The sequence below is a fragment of the Scomber japonicus genome, chromosome 2, assembly GCF_027409825.1.
Source record: "Scomber japonicus isolate fScoJap1 chromosome 2, fScoJap1.pri, whole genome shotgun sequence".
NCBI classification, from domain to species: domain Eukaryota; kingdom Metazoa; phylum Chordata; class Actinopteri; order Scombriformes; family Scombridae; genus Scomber; species Scomber japonicus.
In genome coordinates this window covers 31949377-31969126 of record NC_070579.1, presented here as the reverse complement: position 1 = coordinate 31969126, position 19750 = coordinate 31949377, and the positions used below count along the sequence as shown (strand labels likewise).

The 19750-nt window shown below is 43.4% G+C and overlaps 1 protein-coding gene across 1 annotated transcript in view; it reads right to left on the bottom strand.

Moving 5' to 3' along the window:
• The window catches only part of maml3 (mastermind-like transcriptional coactivator 3), a 108006-nt gene that overhangs the window by 49808 nt on the left and 38448 nt on the right, over positions 1-19750 (bottom strand). The window contains exons 2-3 of the mRNA XM_053340260.1: positions 5942-6685; positions 4148-5092 (exon numbers count right to left, since the gene is read on the bottom strand). Of these exons, the coding sequence (XP_053196235.1) occupies positions 4148-5092; positions 5942-6685 (1689 nt within the window). The remainder of the gene's footprint in view (positions 1-4147; positions 5093-5941; positions 6686-19750) is intronic.

The following is a 19750-nucleotide window of genomic DNA, read 5'->3' as shown; positions in this document are numbered from 1 at the left end:
ATCTGTGTGTGTGTGTGTGTGTGTGTGCGCCAGCCGTGAGACCTGGTGCAGGTCAGAGTTCTTAACAGAAGAAGATGGAGAGAGAGAGAAAGAGAGAGAGAAGGAAAAACAGGACAAAGAGAGTGGTGATGTGAGAGGCTTTACCTCTGGAAAGAGGGGTGGAGAAGGTAGAGTGAGCAGGAAGGGCTTCAGCAGAGAGAGCATGCCTGTGGGTGTTTTTCAGATCCTGTTTATTTGTTAAGTGTGTGTGTGTGTGTGTGTACATGTGTGAGGGGGCTGGTGTCGTGACTCACAGGGCTATTAGCACCGGCGCCGGTTCCTTCGTGCACTGCAGTCAGTGTGTGTGACACTGTGATCTCCTACAAGCATACGTACACATACACACACACACACACACACACACACACACACACGGACTCATTCACCTCGTTTACACGTACAGACATTCAAACCATCCAATTTATCAGGATGACACCAGCAGCTCTCCACTGAGGCCGACACCTGTCAATCCATTCTACTCTCATCATCATTCAGATAACCACTGAGACCCCCACGCTGCTGGCTTCATACAGCTGCACGCACACTGCACGCTACAAGCCACACACACACACTCCTTTACTCCCCCCCCCACTTGCTGCTTCCACTGAGACATCCAGCACCGTGGCGACGGTCACCGCGACGGGCATAAATTAGCGTCATGGCGATATGCAAAGCGAGGGAGAGCGACAATTAAAGCCTGACTAACGAGCTTTTGAGGAGCGAGGCTGAAGTTTCCCCGAGCAGCTACTAACTGGATTAGCCTGCACACATACACACACACACTAACACACACACACACACACACAGAAACAGAGAGGGAGGCAGGACGGAGCAGAGAGACAGAGTGATGTTTAAGCACCACCTGTACACAAAGCCAAAGATTAATATACACATACGCTAATGCTGAATCAAAGCACATACAGCTTGTATTACAGCTAGTATGATGTAAAGACACCAACAGGCTAACAGGTTTGGCAGAAAGAGATGAAATGTTATTAAACTGTTAGAAATCTATTGTGTTGAGTGCTTGGAAGTGCTGTTAATGGTACCTTTGGTAAAGCTGATGCTAGCTGTGAAGCAGGAACACTGTTGAATACATCTAAGGGCAATAATTACAGTATGTCTGTTTGGATCAAGCAATTACAGATCCAATACAGGGGGTAAAAAAGACCCTCTTCTTCATCACTCTTTCCCTGAGATGCATGTTTTTTTCATTTCAGTCTCCTTAGTTGTTATATTTGGCTTGCTGTTATTATTTTTTAATCACTCTCTCTTTAACATACTGAAGAATTTTGCAGCTTTGTTTCCGATGCGCCTACAATTTGGGCACAGATGGTTTGAAACTTCTTAAAGAGCTGATAGCCAGACCTCTTTGATAGCTGAAACATATTGTGGATTGTCATTAAGTCTAATATGACCCACCTCTGTGACAATGACTGTAATGGAGTTAGTTCAGAGTTAAAATGCTTTTCCATTTAAAAGGGTAATTCAGTCATTTTGAACTATTGCTTATTAATGTTTGGAGATTTTGGAGACACCTGTAAAACATGTTGCCTTTATTCATACCGATATCCTGTCTCTTGCATGGTCAAACTCCAAAAACACTGGATACTACACTTCCCATAATGCAATTTGTTATATACAACTTTACACTCCCTCTTCATTAAAAAGCAAAGGTAATGCTGATGACATCATTAAGACATTGTCACGTTTTCAATTTATTTTGTCTTTTTAACTTCCTGTTGCTTGTGTTTAAAGCACTGTAGGATATGGTGTCATGGCAGAGGAACAGCTGATTCATTTAGTAGAATGAGGAGTTATCTATACAATACCTCCTCATTTCACTACAAAAACCTAAGTGAGGTGGCAGCTGGCTGTAGGCTGTGGGGTGATTTACATCCCAAGAAACACCATATAAATATAAAATGTGTGTTTTCTGTTTAAAAAAGTACAAACACACAAAAATAGCAGGTTATTATCTGTCTTTTACTTGAGTGGTCTCCATTCTGACCTGGACTGCACAACTGATACATAACAGATTTGGTGTGGACAGAGAGCGTCCGATATTACACAATGCAACTGCACTGACTGTCGCTTGCTGTTAGGACACTGTGTCTCCAGCTTTCATTATACAACTGACTGAGTAGTGCTGCACATGACCCTGTAAACTGATCTTCATGTGTAAAATGTGTGGACTTACCCTTTAAAGTGTCACATCTAGGAGTCTGCATCCTGTAACTGTTCATCTAAAGCTCATCTGCACCCACTTACACCCTAATTTATGATCAGTAAAAAAACAAAGCCAGTAGTGATGACAAATGATTTGAAAACAGAGCAGAGCGTCTTTATCATCGTTGTATTTTTAATTTCTTTTATTGTTTGTCTCCTAATGTTATTTGGGACCTTAGTGACTATTCACTACGCATAAATGTACTTATTTAATAATTAGAGAGTCATTACCAGCGTGCAAGATGCAGTTAGAATAGTGAGTATTTTGCATTTCAAGACACTCTGTTCTGCACCGCTCACTTATTTTTTCTCTTTCCGAGCCCTCCTCTCTCTTTTTAATATGCTCCATCTTCACTCCACAATAAATCTCTTTCTGCATTTGCCTTTCTCCTATAAGTCCTTCTTTTTCTTCTCTGCACATCGCTCTCCTCTCTCTTTCCCGCTCTCCAATTCTCCTCTACTCATTCAAATAAATCTCTCTGACTCCCCCCGCCCCACCACCACCACTACCACCCCTCTAAATCTATGAAACACACACAAACATACATGTGCACGTACCCCCGCACACACACAAACACACAGCCCTCCAGGCAGCAGCCACAAAGGCCCCATATTAATAAATCTGCTCCTTTATTGGTGCTGAGTGTCTCTGGCAGGGAGAGAAAGACAGAGAGAGAAAAGAGAGAGAGAGAGGGAAGGAGGAAGGAGGGGGGAGGAGCAGGACAGGAGATGCAGAGATCACCAGAGGGGAAGAGGAGGAGGAGGAGGAGGAGGAGGAGGAGGTGACTGACTGACTGAGGCTATATCATCAACACGAGGGAGGCAGAGTGAGAGAGAAGGAGAGAAAAAGACACATCGACACATGCAACATTAAGATGTACACACACACACACACACACACTTTCTCCTGGTGATAGTACAACGTCGCTGAGATAATGAGCGACATTGTGAGAAGAAGAACCGCACTGGTGTGAACCCTCACTCATGCGGGTGTTTATTAAAGGTATAGTCCAACCAAACTTCCTTAATGTCCCCTTGTCCACCGAATTATTAAGGACACCTGACACCTGAGCTGAAGCGCCAGAGCGTTCGCAGAGTGGGCCGCACTTTGTCGCCAGGGCTTCGGGGGAAACAAACTGCCCGAGGTGGGCTTGTGGTAATGACAGCGGCTAGCATGGCTTAGCAGCTCCAATCTCAGCCATCAGTCAGCTGTGACAGATTGGGGATATGAGCTAAGGAGCCGTTTAGCTTTGGTGTTTGGCGTGTGCTGTGCATGCGCTTGTGTATCGGGGGGAGGGGGGGGGGGGGCTATCAGTGCTGCTAGTGTTGCAGAGGCATCAATACACTCTCGACAGGCCATTTTCCTATGCCTATTCCCAGCCCCGGCTTGTTGCTGGGGCAACTACCGCCATTTTACCTTCCCCTGACTGCACCTCTGGAAGATTTTATAAAACAGCGATTCATGTTCTGTAATCTCTCTCGGTCAACTGTTTAAAAAAAGCTTAGCTGCCTTTTTTTTAAGGTTCTGAACAGTTGCCATTGGCCCATTTTATCTGTAGTTATGTGTCAATGTTATAGAAGTATTAAGTAGCATCTGAATATTGCTCCTCAAGGACTCACAAGCAAAAGATTGTAGGAGGTTTTGTTCTCCTCCCAAGGTCATGACAACCTTTAAACATGGTACTCATCTCCACAGTAGCTGCTCAGTGTAGGAATGATGCTGGAATTTAAGCTCAAGGACTAACCGCGGAGAAGCAGACCTTCTTCCTGGAACAGCGCTGAAGGTCTGGTGTGAGCGCTGATTACGCTTCAGCACAGACTCATTGCTGAGCCGACCTGATTAAAATTTGTAACGGAGAGCATTAAAAGGTTCTCTTACCTGCCCGTGAGGCTGCATGGTGCTGTAGGGCATGTTCTGGTTCAATACTTTCTGCTTCATCAGCAACATCCTCTTCTGCTCCTCGCTCAGGTGGGCCGTCTGCCCCGGGATAGGCCCTTGGGTCTGCCCGGGTCCCGCTCCCTGGCCCCCACCTCCCCCACCACCCATGTAGGGAGGCATCATAGGGTTCTTGACCTGACTGTTTCCTCCCATGGGTGGGGTCATCCTCTGGCCTATGTGATCCACCCCGCTGCCACTGAAGTGACTCAGCGGTTTGGTGTTGTTATAGGACAACATGGCTGCCGTCTGCTGCTGCTGTTGCTGCTGCTGCTTGGACAGGGCGTTCTGGCTGATGCTGTTTGGCTGCTGCTGGCCCATCATGCCCATGTGGTTGTGAGGGAGGTAGTTGTTCATGGGGGCTTTGGGCCCGTTGTTGGGGGCCATGCCAGCCACTAGAGGGCCCTGTGGTGTGTTAAAGGCTTGTGGTGGGTACATCATGGGGCTGTTGGGTTTCTCCTGGTTAAAGTGACCAGAGTTATAGGGACTGGTTGGAGGGCCTGCTGGGGACCAGTTAGCTGCTTGTTGCTGCTGCTTCTGCTGCAGCAGTTTAGCACGTTGCTGAGCGGCCATCGCTTTTAGTTGCTCTGCTGGAGAAAGTTCAGGCGTTACTGGTCCTACAGGCTGACCTCCAGGGGGAACCCCAGCTGCTGTGGGTCCCGTGCCCGCTTGACTAACACCCGGGCCTGGGTTCATCATGTATCCATTCCCAGGCCTGGAGACTGCTTGTGTCTGAGCCTGGGTTGGGGTCTGAGGAGAGCGAGCCACACAATTGTGTAATGGGGAACCTGATGCCATGGCAACGGCTGGAGACTGCTGCAAAGGTTGCTGAGGAGGCGTTCCATTGGCAGTGGTGGCAAACTGAGGGCCTGACGATGATGGTCGGACCTGAGAAGAGGAGTCAAAATATGACAAATCCTGTAAGACTCTTGTAATATGAACTCTTAAAGAGATAGTTCAGCATTTTAGGAAATGTGCTCATTTGCTTTACTTCAAAGAGTTCTAGTCAAGAAGTTCTCAGGCAGGGGAAACTATGAGCCTTGCTCTCCAAGTTTAAAAACAGTTTAAAACATGACCAGTTTAACTTTAACTAGCTTTTCACCTTTACAACATATTACTAAAAAAATAACCTGCATTACTCAAAACATTTATCATGTTAATGAAGCTCTCATCGTGAGTTTAGGGACTGTTTTTTAGTTTCATCTGTCTCATACTGAAATACCTCACATCTAGCTGACATAACCCAAATACAGCCTGTAAACATTATGTTTCTTGTTTCTGCACATATAATTTATAGTTGCAATCATGTTTCAGGATCTTATAAACTGTTAACTGAAGGACACAAAATCAAATCAGTTCATATCCTTATATTCAAACTGTCTGATTCTTAAAGAAAAGGAATCAATAAGCAGAACTTATACTAAAAAATAAAATAAAATATAGTCTACTCATTACCTACATGGAACCCTTTAATGAGGAATGGATCATCAACTGCAATTTGTGCTGTAAATGCAGTTTATAAATTGTTCACCATTGGTTGCTGCAACATGTTAATCTATTGTGTGTCTATCTGATAAACATGGTACTCTAAAATGAGGCCCACTCAATCAAATATAGTGTAATTATACCTTTGGAGAAAACAGAAAGACAAACATCTCATATGTATCGATAAGTTACTGAATGATACAGGTTAAATACCCCTCCATCCAACTTCATGTTGACCCTCTGGCTACTGACCTGTGGTGAACCCATGGGAACCTGTGGGCCCCCCTGTGGAGGCTGAGAAGGAGGAGGAGGCAGGGCCGCTGCTGGTGCCGCCCCCCCTCCACTTGCCGTCGTATTCCCGGCTGCTTCCTGCGGGCCTGGTGTCTGATTGTTCGCCGGCCTGCCGAACTCAGCCTCTTTCTTGTCCTCAAAGTCCTCGTTGAAGAGGTCGTGCATGTCGTCCTCTGGCACGGTGTTGGCCAGCTCGTCGATCAGCTCCTGCCACTCTTGGTCATTGAGGTTGATGTCGGAGAACAGCTTGTTCTGATTGGACAGAGACTGGGGATCGGACGACTCCATCCCACCTGCGTCATCTAGAGGCTCCTGTTTTAGGTCTTTGAGGAGGCCGAAGCTATCCTCCAAGTCCATTGGGCCGTTCAACTTAATGTCTGGAAGATGGCTGCCACCATTTTTCCCCAGCTCATCTGACGCCCGGCCTACGTGGTTGCCGTTGCTGTTTGTAGTGTTTCCGGTGGAAGTGTTCGGCCCTACGAGCAAGGGCTTAATGTCCATTTGGTGATGCAGTGGAGAAATGGGTGGAACATTGTTGTTATTGTTGTTGTTGGGGAGGCCTGTTAGTGAGTCCAAACCACCAGAGCCCTCTTTCCGCACCCGTTTGGTTGTCGGTGAGTAGCTGCCTTTATCACAGATACCGTTCTGGTCTCCATTGAGGGGCGACCTTGCGCTGTCCAGTTTCCTCTTCACAGTCTCCTGGAGCTGTAACAGTAAAGAAAAAGAGATCGGGTTAGGCCTGTGAAGATGGGACATGTTAGCGATGTAAGAAAAACTTTATGAAGTCTTCAGGACAATGAAAACAACATCAGACACCAAATCAATCAGGCAACAGGTGGATTCCTTTTTCTACACATCAAGAACTGTCACGAGAAGGCAAGAGGTGTGTTGAAATTTAAAATATCACAGAGACAAATCAATTGTTCTTTCAGTTTTGATTCAATACGTCTGAAATAATCATCACACTACTGATTTCTCACATGGAGTATATCTTGTCCACTGTGCACACTTTCTAAAACAAAAAGTTAAAAGATGGACTAAAGCAATGAGAAGAGTATCAACCCTCTCTCCAAGAACGTTCTCAGCCTCACCAGGTTTTTGTTTTTGCGAAAGAACAACTCGTTCCATCTGTAGTATTCCCCCCCTCCATCACTAACATCGACCAACGCCTGGATAAGCTGCTCCATCCAAATCCCCACCTCGTTCTTAGCCTTACTTGTAGGCAGCCACCGCACAGTCCGCTTATGTTAATAGTCTTAGTGCCTCTGCTGTGGCACAGACGAGATAACGACAGGGTGCTAACAAACGCTGGCCGGCAGTTAAGGTAATCACTATCATAGACCTGGGTGGGAGAGGAAGGGAGGGGAGGTATGGAGGGACAGCAAACAGGAAAAGGAGCAAGGAGCAGAGTAAGATCTAGGGATCTTACAGGATAGGGATCAAACTCTACTGATTCTGCTACCCGATATCAGGATTTCGGGTATTTCAAAAACTTGAAATCCGTGTACCTCACAATGTGGAAATCGTTGGCGTATATTCAATGAAGGTTTCATGAATCAGGGATTGCCGTGGCGCTAAAACATTACCGTAACAATATAAACGTAACTGATAGAAGCACTGATTTTTATAATGACATCGACAAAGAAATATTTAGTTTGGATCAGACACATCAGGGTTGATACCTAATCCAACATATCAGATTGGTGCATTCTCACCACAAATTCCTAATTTATTTATCCTTAAGCATAAAATGTGACATCAGACATCAAAGGAGGCACATAGTACTCCCTACTGATCTGCTGACGATAGCAAGGGAGCTGGCTGCTAAGGATTCAGGTAAACACTGGGAACCGGCAATAACTAAAATGGGACGAAATGGGGTGAAGCACATACACTTCTACAGCTTCAGTGCAATTTATTAAACTCAATCTCAATTTCACACTTAATTTATTAATTTTGATCCCTAATGAAGTTGGCAGAGACACAGTAAATTATATTAAAATGAGGGAATGGAAGCAGTGACCTTATTTATGAAAGGCTACCATGTTACAAATGTTGTACTCAGACCCAAAGTTGTATACAAAAATGATCTTTGCCATAAAATCTGTGGTAAAGGTATAAAGCTATTGTTTGATCTTGTTCTTTTACATATATATATATGATGGATGAAGACCTGTTTTTTAACCTTTTCTTCTTAAATTCTAAAGAAATCCTCAATGTAACATATTCTACAATAGCATCTGTCAAATAATAAGAGCTTTGAATAGTTTCAAACTTTCTAAATGAAGCAAAGGGACATAAAACAGTTCAAAATTGCAAAAAAAGATGGGTTCAAATTCTGAATTCTAATTAATGAAAACACATAGATAAAATAAAAATGGTGCATAGAGTAGGTCTATCCTGCACATCTACACTTCAAACAGTCTTCTGTATAAGAAGCTGAGATGCAGTCAAATATTTTGTGAAATTTATGCTCTCAGCTGTCACATGTGAAAGAGTCAAAAACACACACACACACACACACACACACACACACACACACACACAGACACACACACACACGCACCACCGATACATATGTGTGCAAATGCATGTCTAGCTCTTTGTTATTCAGATGGAACGACAGACAAAATATATTCAGATTGTATTCTGACCCTGAGGTGGACCCACTCAAGCTTGCCGACACACACACACACACACACACACACACACACACACACACACACACACACATACATACATACACACACAGAATACAAAAATCATCCTTTCTCCATTTTCTTGGTTTTGCTGGTGTGTGAGTGTGTGTAAGAATATGTGTGGGGTGGGGTTGTGTCTGTTCTTTGCTGTGACTGACAGTCAGCCTAATTATCTTTATGGCATGATAAACACTATTAGTATTGACAGCCAAAACTATTGTACGCCGTGTGTGTGGCTTGAACTCTTATGCCGGTGTAGCCATTAGAGGAACAACTGAGAAAAACACAGGAAAACACACGTCTCCACTGTCACGACACAGCTTCATCAACACTGTGTGTACATGTGTGTACACGTGTGTGTGTTTGTGTGTGTGGTCCTGCAATCAATGGTTTTAAATAATTCAGGTCTCCTGTGTGCCGGTTTGGTTTTGTGTGTGTATTCTGATGTGTGTGCGTGCATGTGTGTGTGTGTGTGTGTGTGTGTGGTACAGGCTTTCCCTAAATGCCAGTGACTCATGTTGATAATAACAGACTCGCCTTTCAAAGCCCACCTATAAAAACTCCCATAATTATCCAGGTGGTGTGAACTATAGCACCCGCCCACACATGCACGTTCACACACACACAGGACATTTTACACACACACACACACACACACACACACACAGACACCCACTTAAATAAAACAAAAACATTATCAATTTAACCTTCTGGATAAAATCCTGAACATAGAGACAAAAACAAAGGAAAAAGATGAATAGAAGCAGGCAGAAAGAGAGAGATGGACGGTGGTTCAGTATGTTCAGTACAGTATGAGTCAGCATGTCATAGAGCCTGAGGGAACATGACAGGATGACTGACACGAATGCGAGCTGCTACCAAACGCTCTATATTAACTGTTGCTAATTAATCATTTGTTGCTTTTTTTAAACACAATTACCGACCTAATTACACCCCTGAATTACAGCAAATATACCTGCAGCACGCTATAAAACGAGAGCTGACAATATCTTCACTCGTTTGACTATCGAGTACAATAAAATACTGAACCGAGTTGAGCGAAACAAGTGTTCGCACATGTGTGTGTGTGTGTGTGTGTGTGTGTGTGTGTGTGTGAGGGGAGGAAGGAAAGAGAGAGAGGGAGATATATCAAGAGTCGGAGAGCTTGGAGTGCTTTTAAAGCGAGAGAGAGAAAGAGAGAGACAGAGACAGAGACAGAGACAGAGACAGAGACAGAGAGAGAGAGAGAGAGAGAGAGAGAGAGAGAGAGAGAGGGAGAGGAAAAGAGCATCAGGATATATATTTTTTTTAAAAAGGACGAGAGGATGTAAAAGAGCAAAGGCAGGAGAGAGAGAGAAAGAAAGGAGAGAGCGCTGCTTGTTTCCCCTCCTGCGTCTCTCTCTGTATTCTTTGACATAAACACCTGCTGACTGCTCCTCTGTCTGCTCCCACAACACACATACACACACACACACACACACACACACACACACACACACACACACAGATTGACAAAGATACAGAGAGACAAAGGTAAGACACACACACACGAGGAGGGAAGAGCGGATTTATTTGTCAGGCAGATGGTCTTTTTTTTCCTTTTGAGTGGAGGAGCTACCAGAACATGAAGATGAGGGAGGAGAGATGGTGAAGAAAGAGAAGAGGTGGAGGTGGTGGGTGGTGGGTGGTGGTGGTGGAGGAAGGGGTGGGAGATAGGTGGCTTGATGGAAAGGCATAGCACGCCAGATGACAGCGGGGAGCAAACGATGAGAGGGTGATCAGAGAGGGAGAGAGGGAGAGAGAGAGAAGGGAGGGAGAGGAGAGGAGAGGAGAGGAGAGAGACAGAGATGGAACCGCTAAGGTGCTGTTGTTATAGCAACCTGCTGCTCTGGTGCTTTGTGCACTACATCCTCCTTCTTCTTCCTCCTCCTCCTCCTCCCTCTCCTCGCTCACTTACTCACTCTCCGCCACCCTGCCTGCTCTTCTCCCTTCTCCCTCTCTCTCCTTTCGCCTCCCTCTCTCTCTCTCTCTTTGAAGGTTGAGCATCGTATCAAATTCTAACCAAAGTCTCAACATTAAAGGACTACACCACACTAAAATACAATATAATTGTTCTGTTGTATCAAATAAACACACAAAATGTGGTGGTATCATCTCAAAAGTAAAAACTACATTTAATATGATGTCTCTGCAACATCTCTCGTTTCTATCCTTTTCTTTTCTTCGTTTTTTCACAATGATGACCGCCATACAAGCCCGTACACTGCTTCACCAAACACAGTTAAACACACACATATATACACACATTCTATTTTTAGCATTCTTCTCAAACCTGCTCTCATTAGTAATCATATCTGATTATTCATCATCAGTTTATCTGATTCATAAAAGTATTGCAGGTGTGTGTACAGATCCTGAACCCAGCCTCACACATGCTACACAATACAATATGACCACAGTGCTGTAACTCGACGTTCAGTGAACTCATCACCTTAGTTCACATTTCAGTCATTGTGACATTTTATCACACAGAAAAAGGGGAAATGTGTGAGTTTCTCCTCCTTCAAAGAGACTAAATCAGTGTCTGCATGTCTAAATAAATCCAGGAATATTCAAGTAGTAAAGTTCTGTAGACTGAACAACTGACTGCAACTCAATTTATCTGTAAGTCTATAATATGTCAAAAAATAAATGCCCCCTGTTTTGTTTTATCCCAAAAAATAAAAAAATGCCAAAATATTCCATTTATAATTATATAAAAGAGAAAAAATTAGAAAATTGTCACATTTGAGAAGCTGGACCTAACATGTTTTTGGTGTCTTTGCATGAAAAAAATGACATAAAACAATTATCTGATTATCATAAAAGCTGCAGATTAGTTTTTCTTTGACTCAGCATATAGTCACAGAAGCAGCCAAATCCTACAGACACACACACTGCTGGACACACAAAGATGTGTCATAATTGTCCAAAATTTCAATTGGATTTCCTTCTACGGGCCAGTAAGTACCTTGCTTGCGTGTGTGTGTGCGTGTGTGTGTGTGTGTGTGTATGTGTGTGTGTTTGATTGTTCCTGGTCTGGCCCACTAGACTGTGAAATGAGTCAATTAAATCAAACAGGTCTTTAATATATAAGCGTGTGTGTGCTGACTGACTGACTGACTGACTGACTGACTGACTGACTGACTGACTGACTGTGGTAAAAAGCTCTGGCATGTATCCACCAGCAGACCTCCAACATGTGACCTCAGAACTGTCTCTGATGACTGATGCGTTTTCAAGGCTACGTTCAGGAAAGGACAGCTGCATGTCTGAGTATTCAAAATGAAGCTCAAACATCATTTTTTCAAATTATTCATATCAATTATATGGATTGATCTATTTAGATGTATTCTTTTCTGGGGTGGAAGAACGTTTCCTGAAGCAGGGTGTGCATTCAATCATATAAGGTGTGTGATTCAGAGGTGAATAAGGTGGGAATGGGAAATCTTATCACAGGGCAGGAAAGACATGGCATCACTGTCAGCTGCTTTTATTGATAGTTTTATATATGCTCTATTTTCTTTAGGGTATTTTATTCTGTCTTTATTATAGTGACAGTGGAGCAAGTTGATTAACCTGTAGTCTTTTTTTCTAATTTCACAAGCACTCAGGTCATTACAGTGGAAGGAACTGAGAGGATTATGAGGGTAAATCATGAAGAAAAACAAGCAGAGTGTCAGAAGACAGTCTGTCCTTCATCTCAAGGACGGTGGTTCAAGCTCACGTCAGCAGGCATCCATCCTGCTGAAGCATCCTTGAGCAAGACCTTGACTTTTAAGGGTCTGCAACTTGGTCAAAGTTCCAAAAGACGTGTTGGTAGCTAGAGATCTAGAAGGACGTTTAAAAACTGGTGAAGCAAAGACATGAATGTGTTTTACTGAGACCTGCATTACTGCCCCCTACAGTATTCTAACACCATCACATTGTTGTGATGACTGCGAAATTTGTTTGTGAACCTCCTCAGACACACACACACACACACACACACACACACACACACACACAGTGTTTAGTTCTGGACCAGACCCCTGAACATTGGGCAAGAACACACACACAAAAAAAACCAAAAGAAAAACCACAAAGAGTCTGTGGGAGTGAAGGACAGAAAACTCCAAGTGACAAGAGGAAGGTAACAAACAAAAGAACCATTTGGCCGCAATCCCAGAGAAGGGTGTGTGTGTATGTGTGTGTGTGTGTATGTGTGTGTGTGGAAGAAAGCGCCTGCCAGTCTGCCTCCTGTACACAGAGGGGCCTGTACACCCCTGATTTGACACACACACACACACACACACACACACACACACACACACACACACACACACACACACACACACACACACACACACACACACACACACACACACACACACACACACACACACACACACACACACACACACACACACACACTTCTAATCTTCTAAACAATGCCTTCAATTTTACCTTTTCCAGCTTTGCAAATGAAGCAAGCTTTTTTACTTTTTCCACCATCAGGTCTTATATTTGTTGGACAGTCTAACTTCTTTATCCTTCTGCCAAAAATAAAAAAATAAAAAAACTACACGAGAGGACATACTTGTATTCTTATTCATGCCGAGGCCGAGCTGGAATTTCGAGTGTTTCCTTTTGGAAATGTCCAAAAACTTTTACAAGAAGGGGAAAACTCTTGGATATATTACTGCCTGCAAAAAGATCATTTGAAGAAAATTTGGATGGAAGCAACCAAAAAATTGAGCAAAAGTATTTAAAAAAAGCCTATATCAGTCTGTTAGTGAGGTCAGTTAAAGCTAAATTGGCTTACAGAAGACTCACACACACACACACACACACAGATTTGTGACATGCACATGCAGAATAAACACTGATGTGGCGTGTGTTATTGCAGCTCTTTCTTAGATACATATGTGTGTGTGTGTGTGTGTGTGTGTGCACGCGTGTAGGAAATAAAGAGTGTGAGCGTGCACATGAACGTGTGTGTCATCAGCAGTTTAAACCTGCTGACCTGACATAAAAACCTAGTGGCCACAGAAAATCATCACTTTTTTTTTTCTCCTTCCTCATATACCCCCACTCCATCCACCAACCCCCCCCCCCCCGACTCAATAACAGAGACCTTGTGTGTGTGCGTGTGTGTGAGAGAGAGAGAGGGAGAGAGAGAGAGGAGAGAGAGAGAGAGAAAAAAAGGGGGGGGGGGGGAACAGTGAGCTAAGGAGTAGTGTGTGTGTGTTAACAGGACACATTTACACACCATTAATGTTAAAACGGCGCACAACTAATTATCATCCGAGTCGAGAGCTGCGCGTGTGTGTTTGCTGGTCAGCGTGTTTGTGTGGTATAATGCAGTGTGTGTGTGTGTGTGTATGTGTGTTTATGTTACATTTGCAAGATAAAGTGCAAGTAAGAAAGAGGGCGAGTGGAGAAGCAACAGAGAGAGGAGAGGAGAGAGAGAGAGAGAGAGAGAGAGAGAGAGAGAGAGAGAGAGAGAGAGAGAGAGAGAGAGAGAGAGAGAGAGAGAGAGAGAGAGAGAGAGAGAGAGAGAGAGAGAGAGAGAGAGAAAAGAGGGGACGAGAGAGGGGAAACTGTGTGTGTGTGTGTGTGTGTGTGTGTGTGTGGTTCCTGGCTGAGCAGCTCCTCTCTATTTATAGAGCTGTGGCTCCTTCCTGTTTCTGGAGCTGTACCATCACGCCAGGAGTGGGGGGGGGTTGGTGAGGGTGGGGGGAGAGAGAGAGACAGAGAGAGAGAGAGAAATGGAGAGATGAGGAGAGGGAGGAAGTGTGAGTGGGTGTGTGGGAGGGGAGACTGGTCGTATTTGAGTCTTTAGTAAATCAACAGATCCACCCCCTCTCTTTCTCTCTCACCCTCTCCCTCCTTCCCTCCCTCCCTCCCTTCCTCCCCATCCCTTCTTCTTCTTCCTCCTCCCCCTCCCTCTCTCTCTCTCTCTCTCTCTAACTCACCAACATGGGCTCAGCCAGCAGCTACGAATAAAAAAATAAAAAAAATAAAAAACTACACACCAAAGAAGGAGAAGCAGGGGGAAAGAAACAGAAGAAAATAAACAGTGTGAAAGGATGATGAGTGAGAGATTTTTTGCATGTGATGGTGAAATTACAGAGTTGTGTTACACAGTGAGAGAAACACTGACCTGATAGCTTCTTTTTAACATAATGTGCTATCTCAGGATTTTCAACAAGAGTCAACAAGTAACCAGCCAGCAGGACTAAGTAGCCAGTTTATGGGGTTACAGACTAAAAGCCCAAATGTGGGGTCATCTAGCACATTCTGAAGCCACTATTCCATTAGTTTAGAGTTTAGTACCTGACTGTAAACATGCAGTGAATCAAGCTTCTTGTGTGTTTTAGCCCAAAATGTCTTCTGACTTTATTTGTTAGTTATTTACACTTTCAAAATAAGGTTTCTCAAGACATGCCACAGTGAATTACTAGAAACATAAATGCACTTATTCAGTGAAAATAAACAAGTTTCATGTAAGGGGGGATTTTTTTGTTTTTTAATCTCTTGTCTATTTTATGTTAGATTGTTTAATTGTTTTTTAAAATTGAGTTATTTATTAAATAAACATAGGCCGAAAATAGCTCGACATGTGAATCACTTGACTTGAATCATGCGGATCTACTGAATCGACTCAACTTGTAGTCATCGTGGTCGTCATCTTCATCGCCCTCGTCCTGAGTGTGAGGCTACATTCTCCTCATATGACACAGGCCTGTTTTCTGAAGTAGTCTAATACGGATGTCTCCTGTGTTTTATTAAAGGGACAGTGTGAAATATTTAGCGGACTCTAGCTGTAAGGTTGCAGATTGCAGTCAACCAAATACCCCCTCCTCATCCTCATCCTCCTCCTCTGTACTATGGCGGCAAAACTCATGAAAAACATAATATGCCCTATCTAGAGCCAGTGTTTGGTTTGTCCGTTCTGGGCTACTGTAGAAACATGGCGGTGCAACATGGTGGCCTCAATGAAAGAGGACCCACTCCCTCTGTAGATATAAATGGTGCATTCTAAGATAACAAAAACACGATTCTTATTTCCACAGGATTATACACTAATTAAAACATACTTATAACTATTATATCGTATATATATATATAGTATATAATACTATTATGTTGTGTCAACATTTTATTTTGTCATTGTACTCTAATTTGTAAAGGTGTACCTTTACAAATTAGAGTACAATCAGAGTTTATTATACATAAACATCAGAATATGTCAAAGTTTTTAAAATCATATTTGGATTGATGCAGTATATTCAAAAAGAGAGGATGCTAATATAATCATTTTGTGATGGATAACCAACCCAACAAACCCTGAAGGAGAAAAATAAGTAGATTCCTTCTAAATATATAATGTGGAGCCTGGAATTAGTTTGATACAGATGGGAGAATGTGCAACAGATTAGTTTAGCATGCTTTTGATTGCATTAGTTAAAAAAAAGTACCTTTGGTTTACTGAACAGTCTAACAGCTGCACTCCAGTCTAATAAACTCTACTGATCCATGTTAAGTCAATCAGGTGACGTAAATGTAAAAGAATGCTAACTTATGTTTGTCAGCTACTTTACAATAAGACCAAGGAACCACGTCAATTTATACTTCATCTAACCATGTAACCTGTGTAAAAAACAAATCATATTTAGACATGTTAATGATTCTGACTGGCATGGTCTCAGCTACAGGTGCTCAGGAGAACATAAATGGGTGGAAGGTAAAGCTGCAACTAATAACCATTTCCTTGATTCCAGAGGTGACGCCATCAAATATTTGGGTCAAGCAACCTGAAGATGCTGACTTTACTATAAAGTGAGTAAAAGCATTTGAGAAGCTACAACTGTCAAATTGTGATTAAGAATAATCGTCTGTTAACTGAATAATGGATTAATTAAATAGTCATTGAATCTGTAGTGGGAAGCCAGTTGGGGAGTTTTCCAATATCAAGGTGGCCAACGTGCTTAATGTTAGATCTGACTGAGATGATGGATTTATCATTGATTAGGACCCTACTTTTACCCAACACCCCCTAAATCTGGCTTAGTAGCTCCCTTCAAATTCCATGTTTAATGACTAAATCCAGCTTGTTGAGTCTGCTCTGCTGAATGAAGACAAGCTGTCTGAACCTTCTTACCACTAATATAGAAAGTGAAGTGTCTTTTAGTGATACTGATGTAAACCTACTCCACTCCACATGTGCAGCTGTGTTGTGTTTATATAGAAAATCGTCGATATCAGATGGAGACTGTGTATCAGCGCACACTCAGCATTAAATGACTCATGATGGGACGCTGCCAAGGATCTTGGATCATTTTTGCTTTTTGCTGCTGGTGGATTTCTCTGACGTGTCCGTTGCTTTGGAAGATGTCCAGTCTTTGCTTTAAGCAAAGACTGGACATCTTCCAAAGCGACGGACTTATCGTCAATATCATGAGAAACTGATGAAATGCCTCGTTTATTAGCTGCTGGAGGTGGATGTGAAAAAAAAGGGTGATGGTAGAACAAGAGAAGAGGAAGAAAGAGTGAAGGGGAGAATCCTGTCTCCGTGGCCAGATGGTCATCAGGAGGGGCCTGACAGCTGTGTGTGTGTGTGTGTGTGTGTGTGTGTGTGTGTGTGTGTATGTGTGTGTGTGTTTCTATGTGATAGTGTGCGCAAGGGAGAGAGAGAGAGAGAGAGAGAGAGAGATTGGGACAGATTGTGTCCAACACCTGTCCTCCCAGGACACTGCAACAAAAGAGGGAACAAGAAAGGCCGGCTAAACTCAACACGGGCAACATCAAACACACAGAGGGAGACAGAGAGAGAGAGTGAGAGTGAGGGAGAGAGAGAGTGAGGGAGAGAGAGAGAGGGTGAGTGAAAAAGATGAGACGCAGGTAGAAAATCCTAGCAGGAGGATTTTCACCTCTGTTACTTCATTTCTATCATCACACATGCTGAGGATGACATCTGCTGCCAATAACAAACTGTGTGTGTGTATTTGTACATCTGTGTGTGTGTCAGTGTGTGTGTGTGTGTTTCATAGGGGGCGTCTCTGATTGGCCATGTCACGCGATGTGCCGCGGAAGGCAAGCGCGCCATTGGCTGTGTTGAAAACCCCAGTCGCTTTCTGCCTCTGCCGGAGCCTGTCGTGAGGGCAGAGCTGTGCACGCACACACACAATAACACATGCACACACACACACAGATTTATGGATGCTCTAGTAGCAGGAGCGACAGTTTTTTTTTTCTCTCTCTCCCTCTTTTTTTTTTTTTACCAGTTTTCCCTCTCTACACTGTTGCCTCTGAGCTGAGTGGGGAAGAGAGCAAGAGAGCGAGAGAACGAGAGAGCGAGAGAGAGAGAGAGAGAGAGAGAGAGAGAGAGGCTGCTATGGTAACGGATCACTGTGGCAGCGAGTGTGGAGGGGGTGAGGGGGGGGGGGCCCTGATGGCTACTTGGCAGCAACACCAGAGTCTCACTGGCTGCACACATACACAAGCATCAATGTGAATGAGTGTGTGTTAAGTGTGTGTTGACCAGAAGACATGCTGAATGGGGAAGTGTGCGCGTGTGTTTGAGCTTTTTCTGGGAAGGAACAAACCAATGGTGCCTTTGTATGTATGTATGTATGTGTGTGTGTGTGTGTGTGTGTGTGTGTGTGTGTGTGTGTGTGCGTGTGCGCTCCAGATGTCCTTAGTCGTGCAGATCGATGGCTACACGAGAGCACATCCCACTAACTCGAGTCACGACATCCGTCTCTTCTCCTTCTTCTTCTTCTTCTCCCCGTCTCTGTTATATCCAGGCTTCTCTTCCTTCCTGTTAAAGTGTTGTCCTGTCGATTGACCAATAGCTGATAGCCTTTTTATTCCAGCCCTGCTGATGAGACTCCAGCGGCATGTCGGCTCAATAAAATAATGTTGTTCCAGTCCTGTCTTCACTCTCTCTCTCTCTCTCTCTCCCTCTCTCTTAATTTTCCTGTGTGCATAACTAGGTCATGCAGTAGTAGACTGTTGTTGCCTCGCTGCTGTGCGATTCTTTGAATGTGTGTGTGTGTGTGTGTGTGTGTGTGTGTGTGTGTGTGTGTGTGTGTGTGTGTGTGTGTGTGTGTGTGTGTGTGTGTGTGTGTGTTTACACAGCCTAAACACACATTTCAACCAGACCTGGAAAGAACAAAGTCCAACCCAGTGTGCGTGCACTGAGGAAACAAATGCGAGATCCAAGTACGCACACACGCACGCATGCACCTCCTGCCAGGTGGGGGAGGTAGTATACCTGTAAGCTGTAAGCTGCTGTGTCTGCTGTACTTCTGAGTGTGTTTGAGACCTTGCTCACAAGTTCTCTGTTGCTGTGTTCAAGCACAAATACAAAATATGGACACTTTGCTGGAGAATTTGCATTTCATTTCACAATAGCTTGACCGATATATTGATCAGCTTATAGTCAGCCGATATTACACTGATATATATATATATATATTTAATATGGGCAATGTTTTTAATACTAATAATTTTATCCTTTTTCTTAAGTATGAAAATGGTTTAATATGTTATTTAATATGTTCTATATGTTATTTATTATATTTACTTATGTTTACTGTTTCCGTGCACTGACATCATTTCATACAAACAAGTTTATTGTTGAACTGTGAAATATCATGGTCTCCAACAATATCTCTTTTATATATACATTATTTTTTAGGCTTTTTTTGCATTTGTAGGACAGTTGGTGGCATCCATCTGACAGGAAACAGGGAGAGAGAGAACTGGGTATGACATGCAACAAAGGTCCCTTCCCGGACTCGAACTAGGTTAGGTTGCAGGTATGTGGCATGTGCTGTAACCACTCAGCTACGAGGGTGCTCCCTTCATTACATATCTTTGTCACAAATGTTAAATGACCACATTTGACGGATCACTGCGAAAAATGTGTGTTTAGGTATATATTGTGTGTATAAACAATATATCGGCCAATATACATTTTTTTTTTTTTTACTACCTAATATCGGCATTGGCCCTAAAAATCCTGTATCGGTCAGACTCTAAA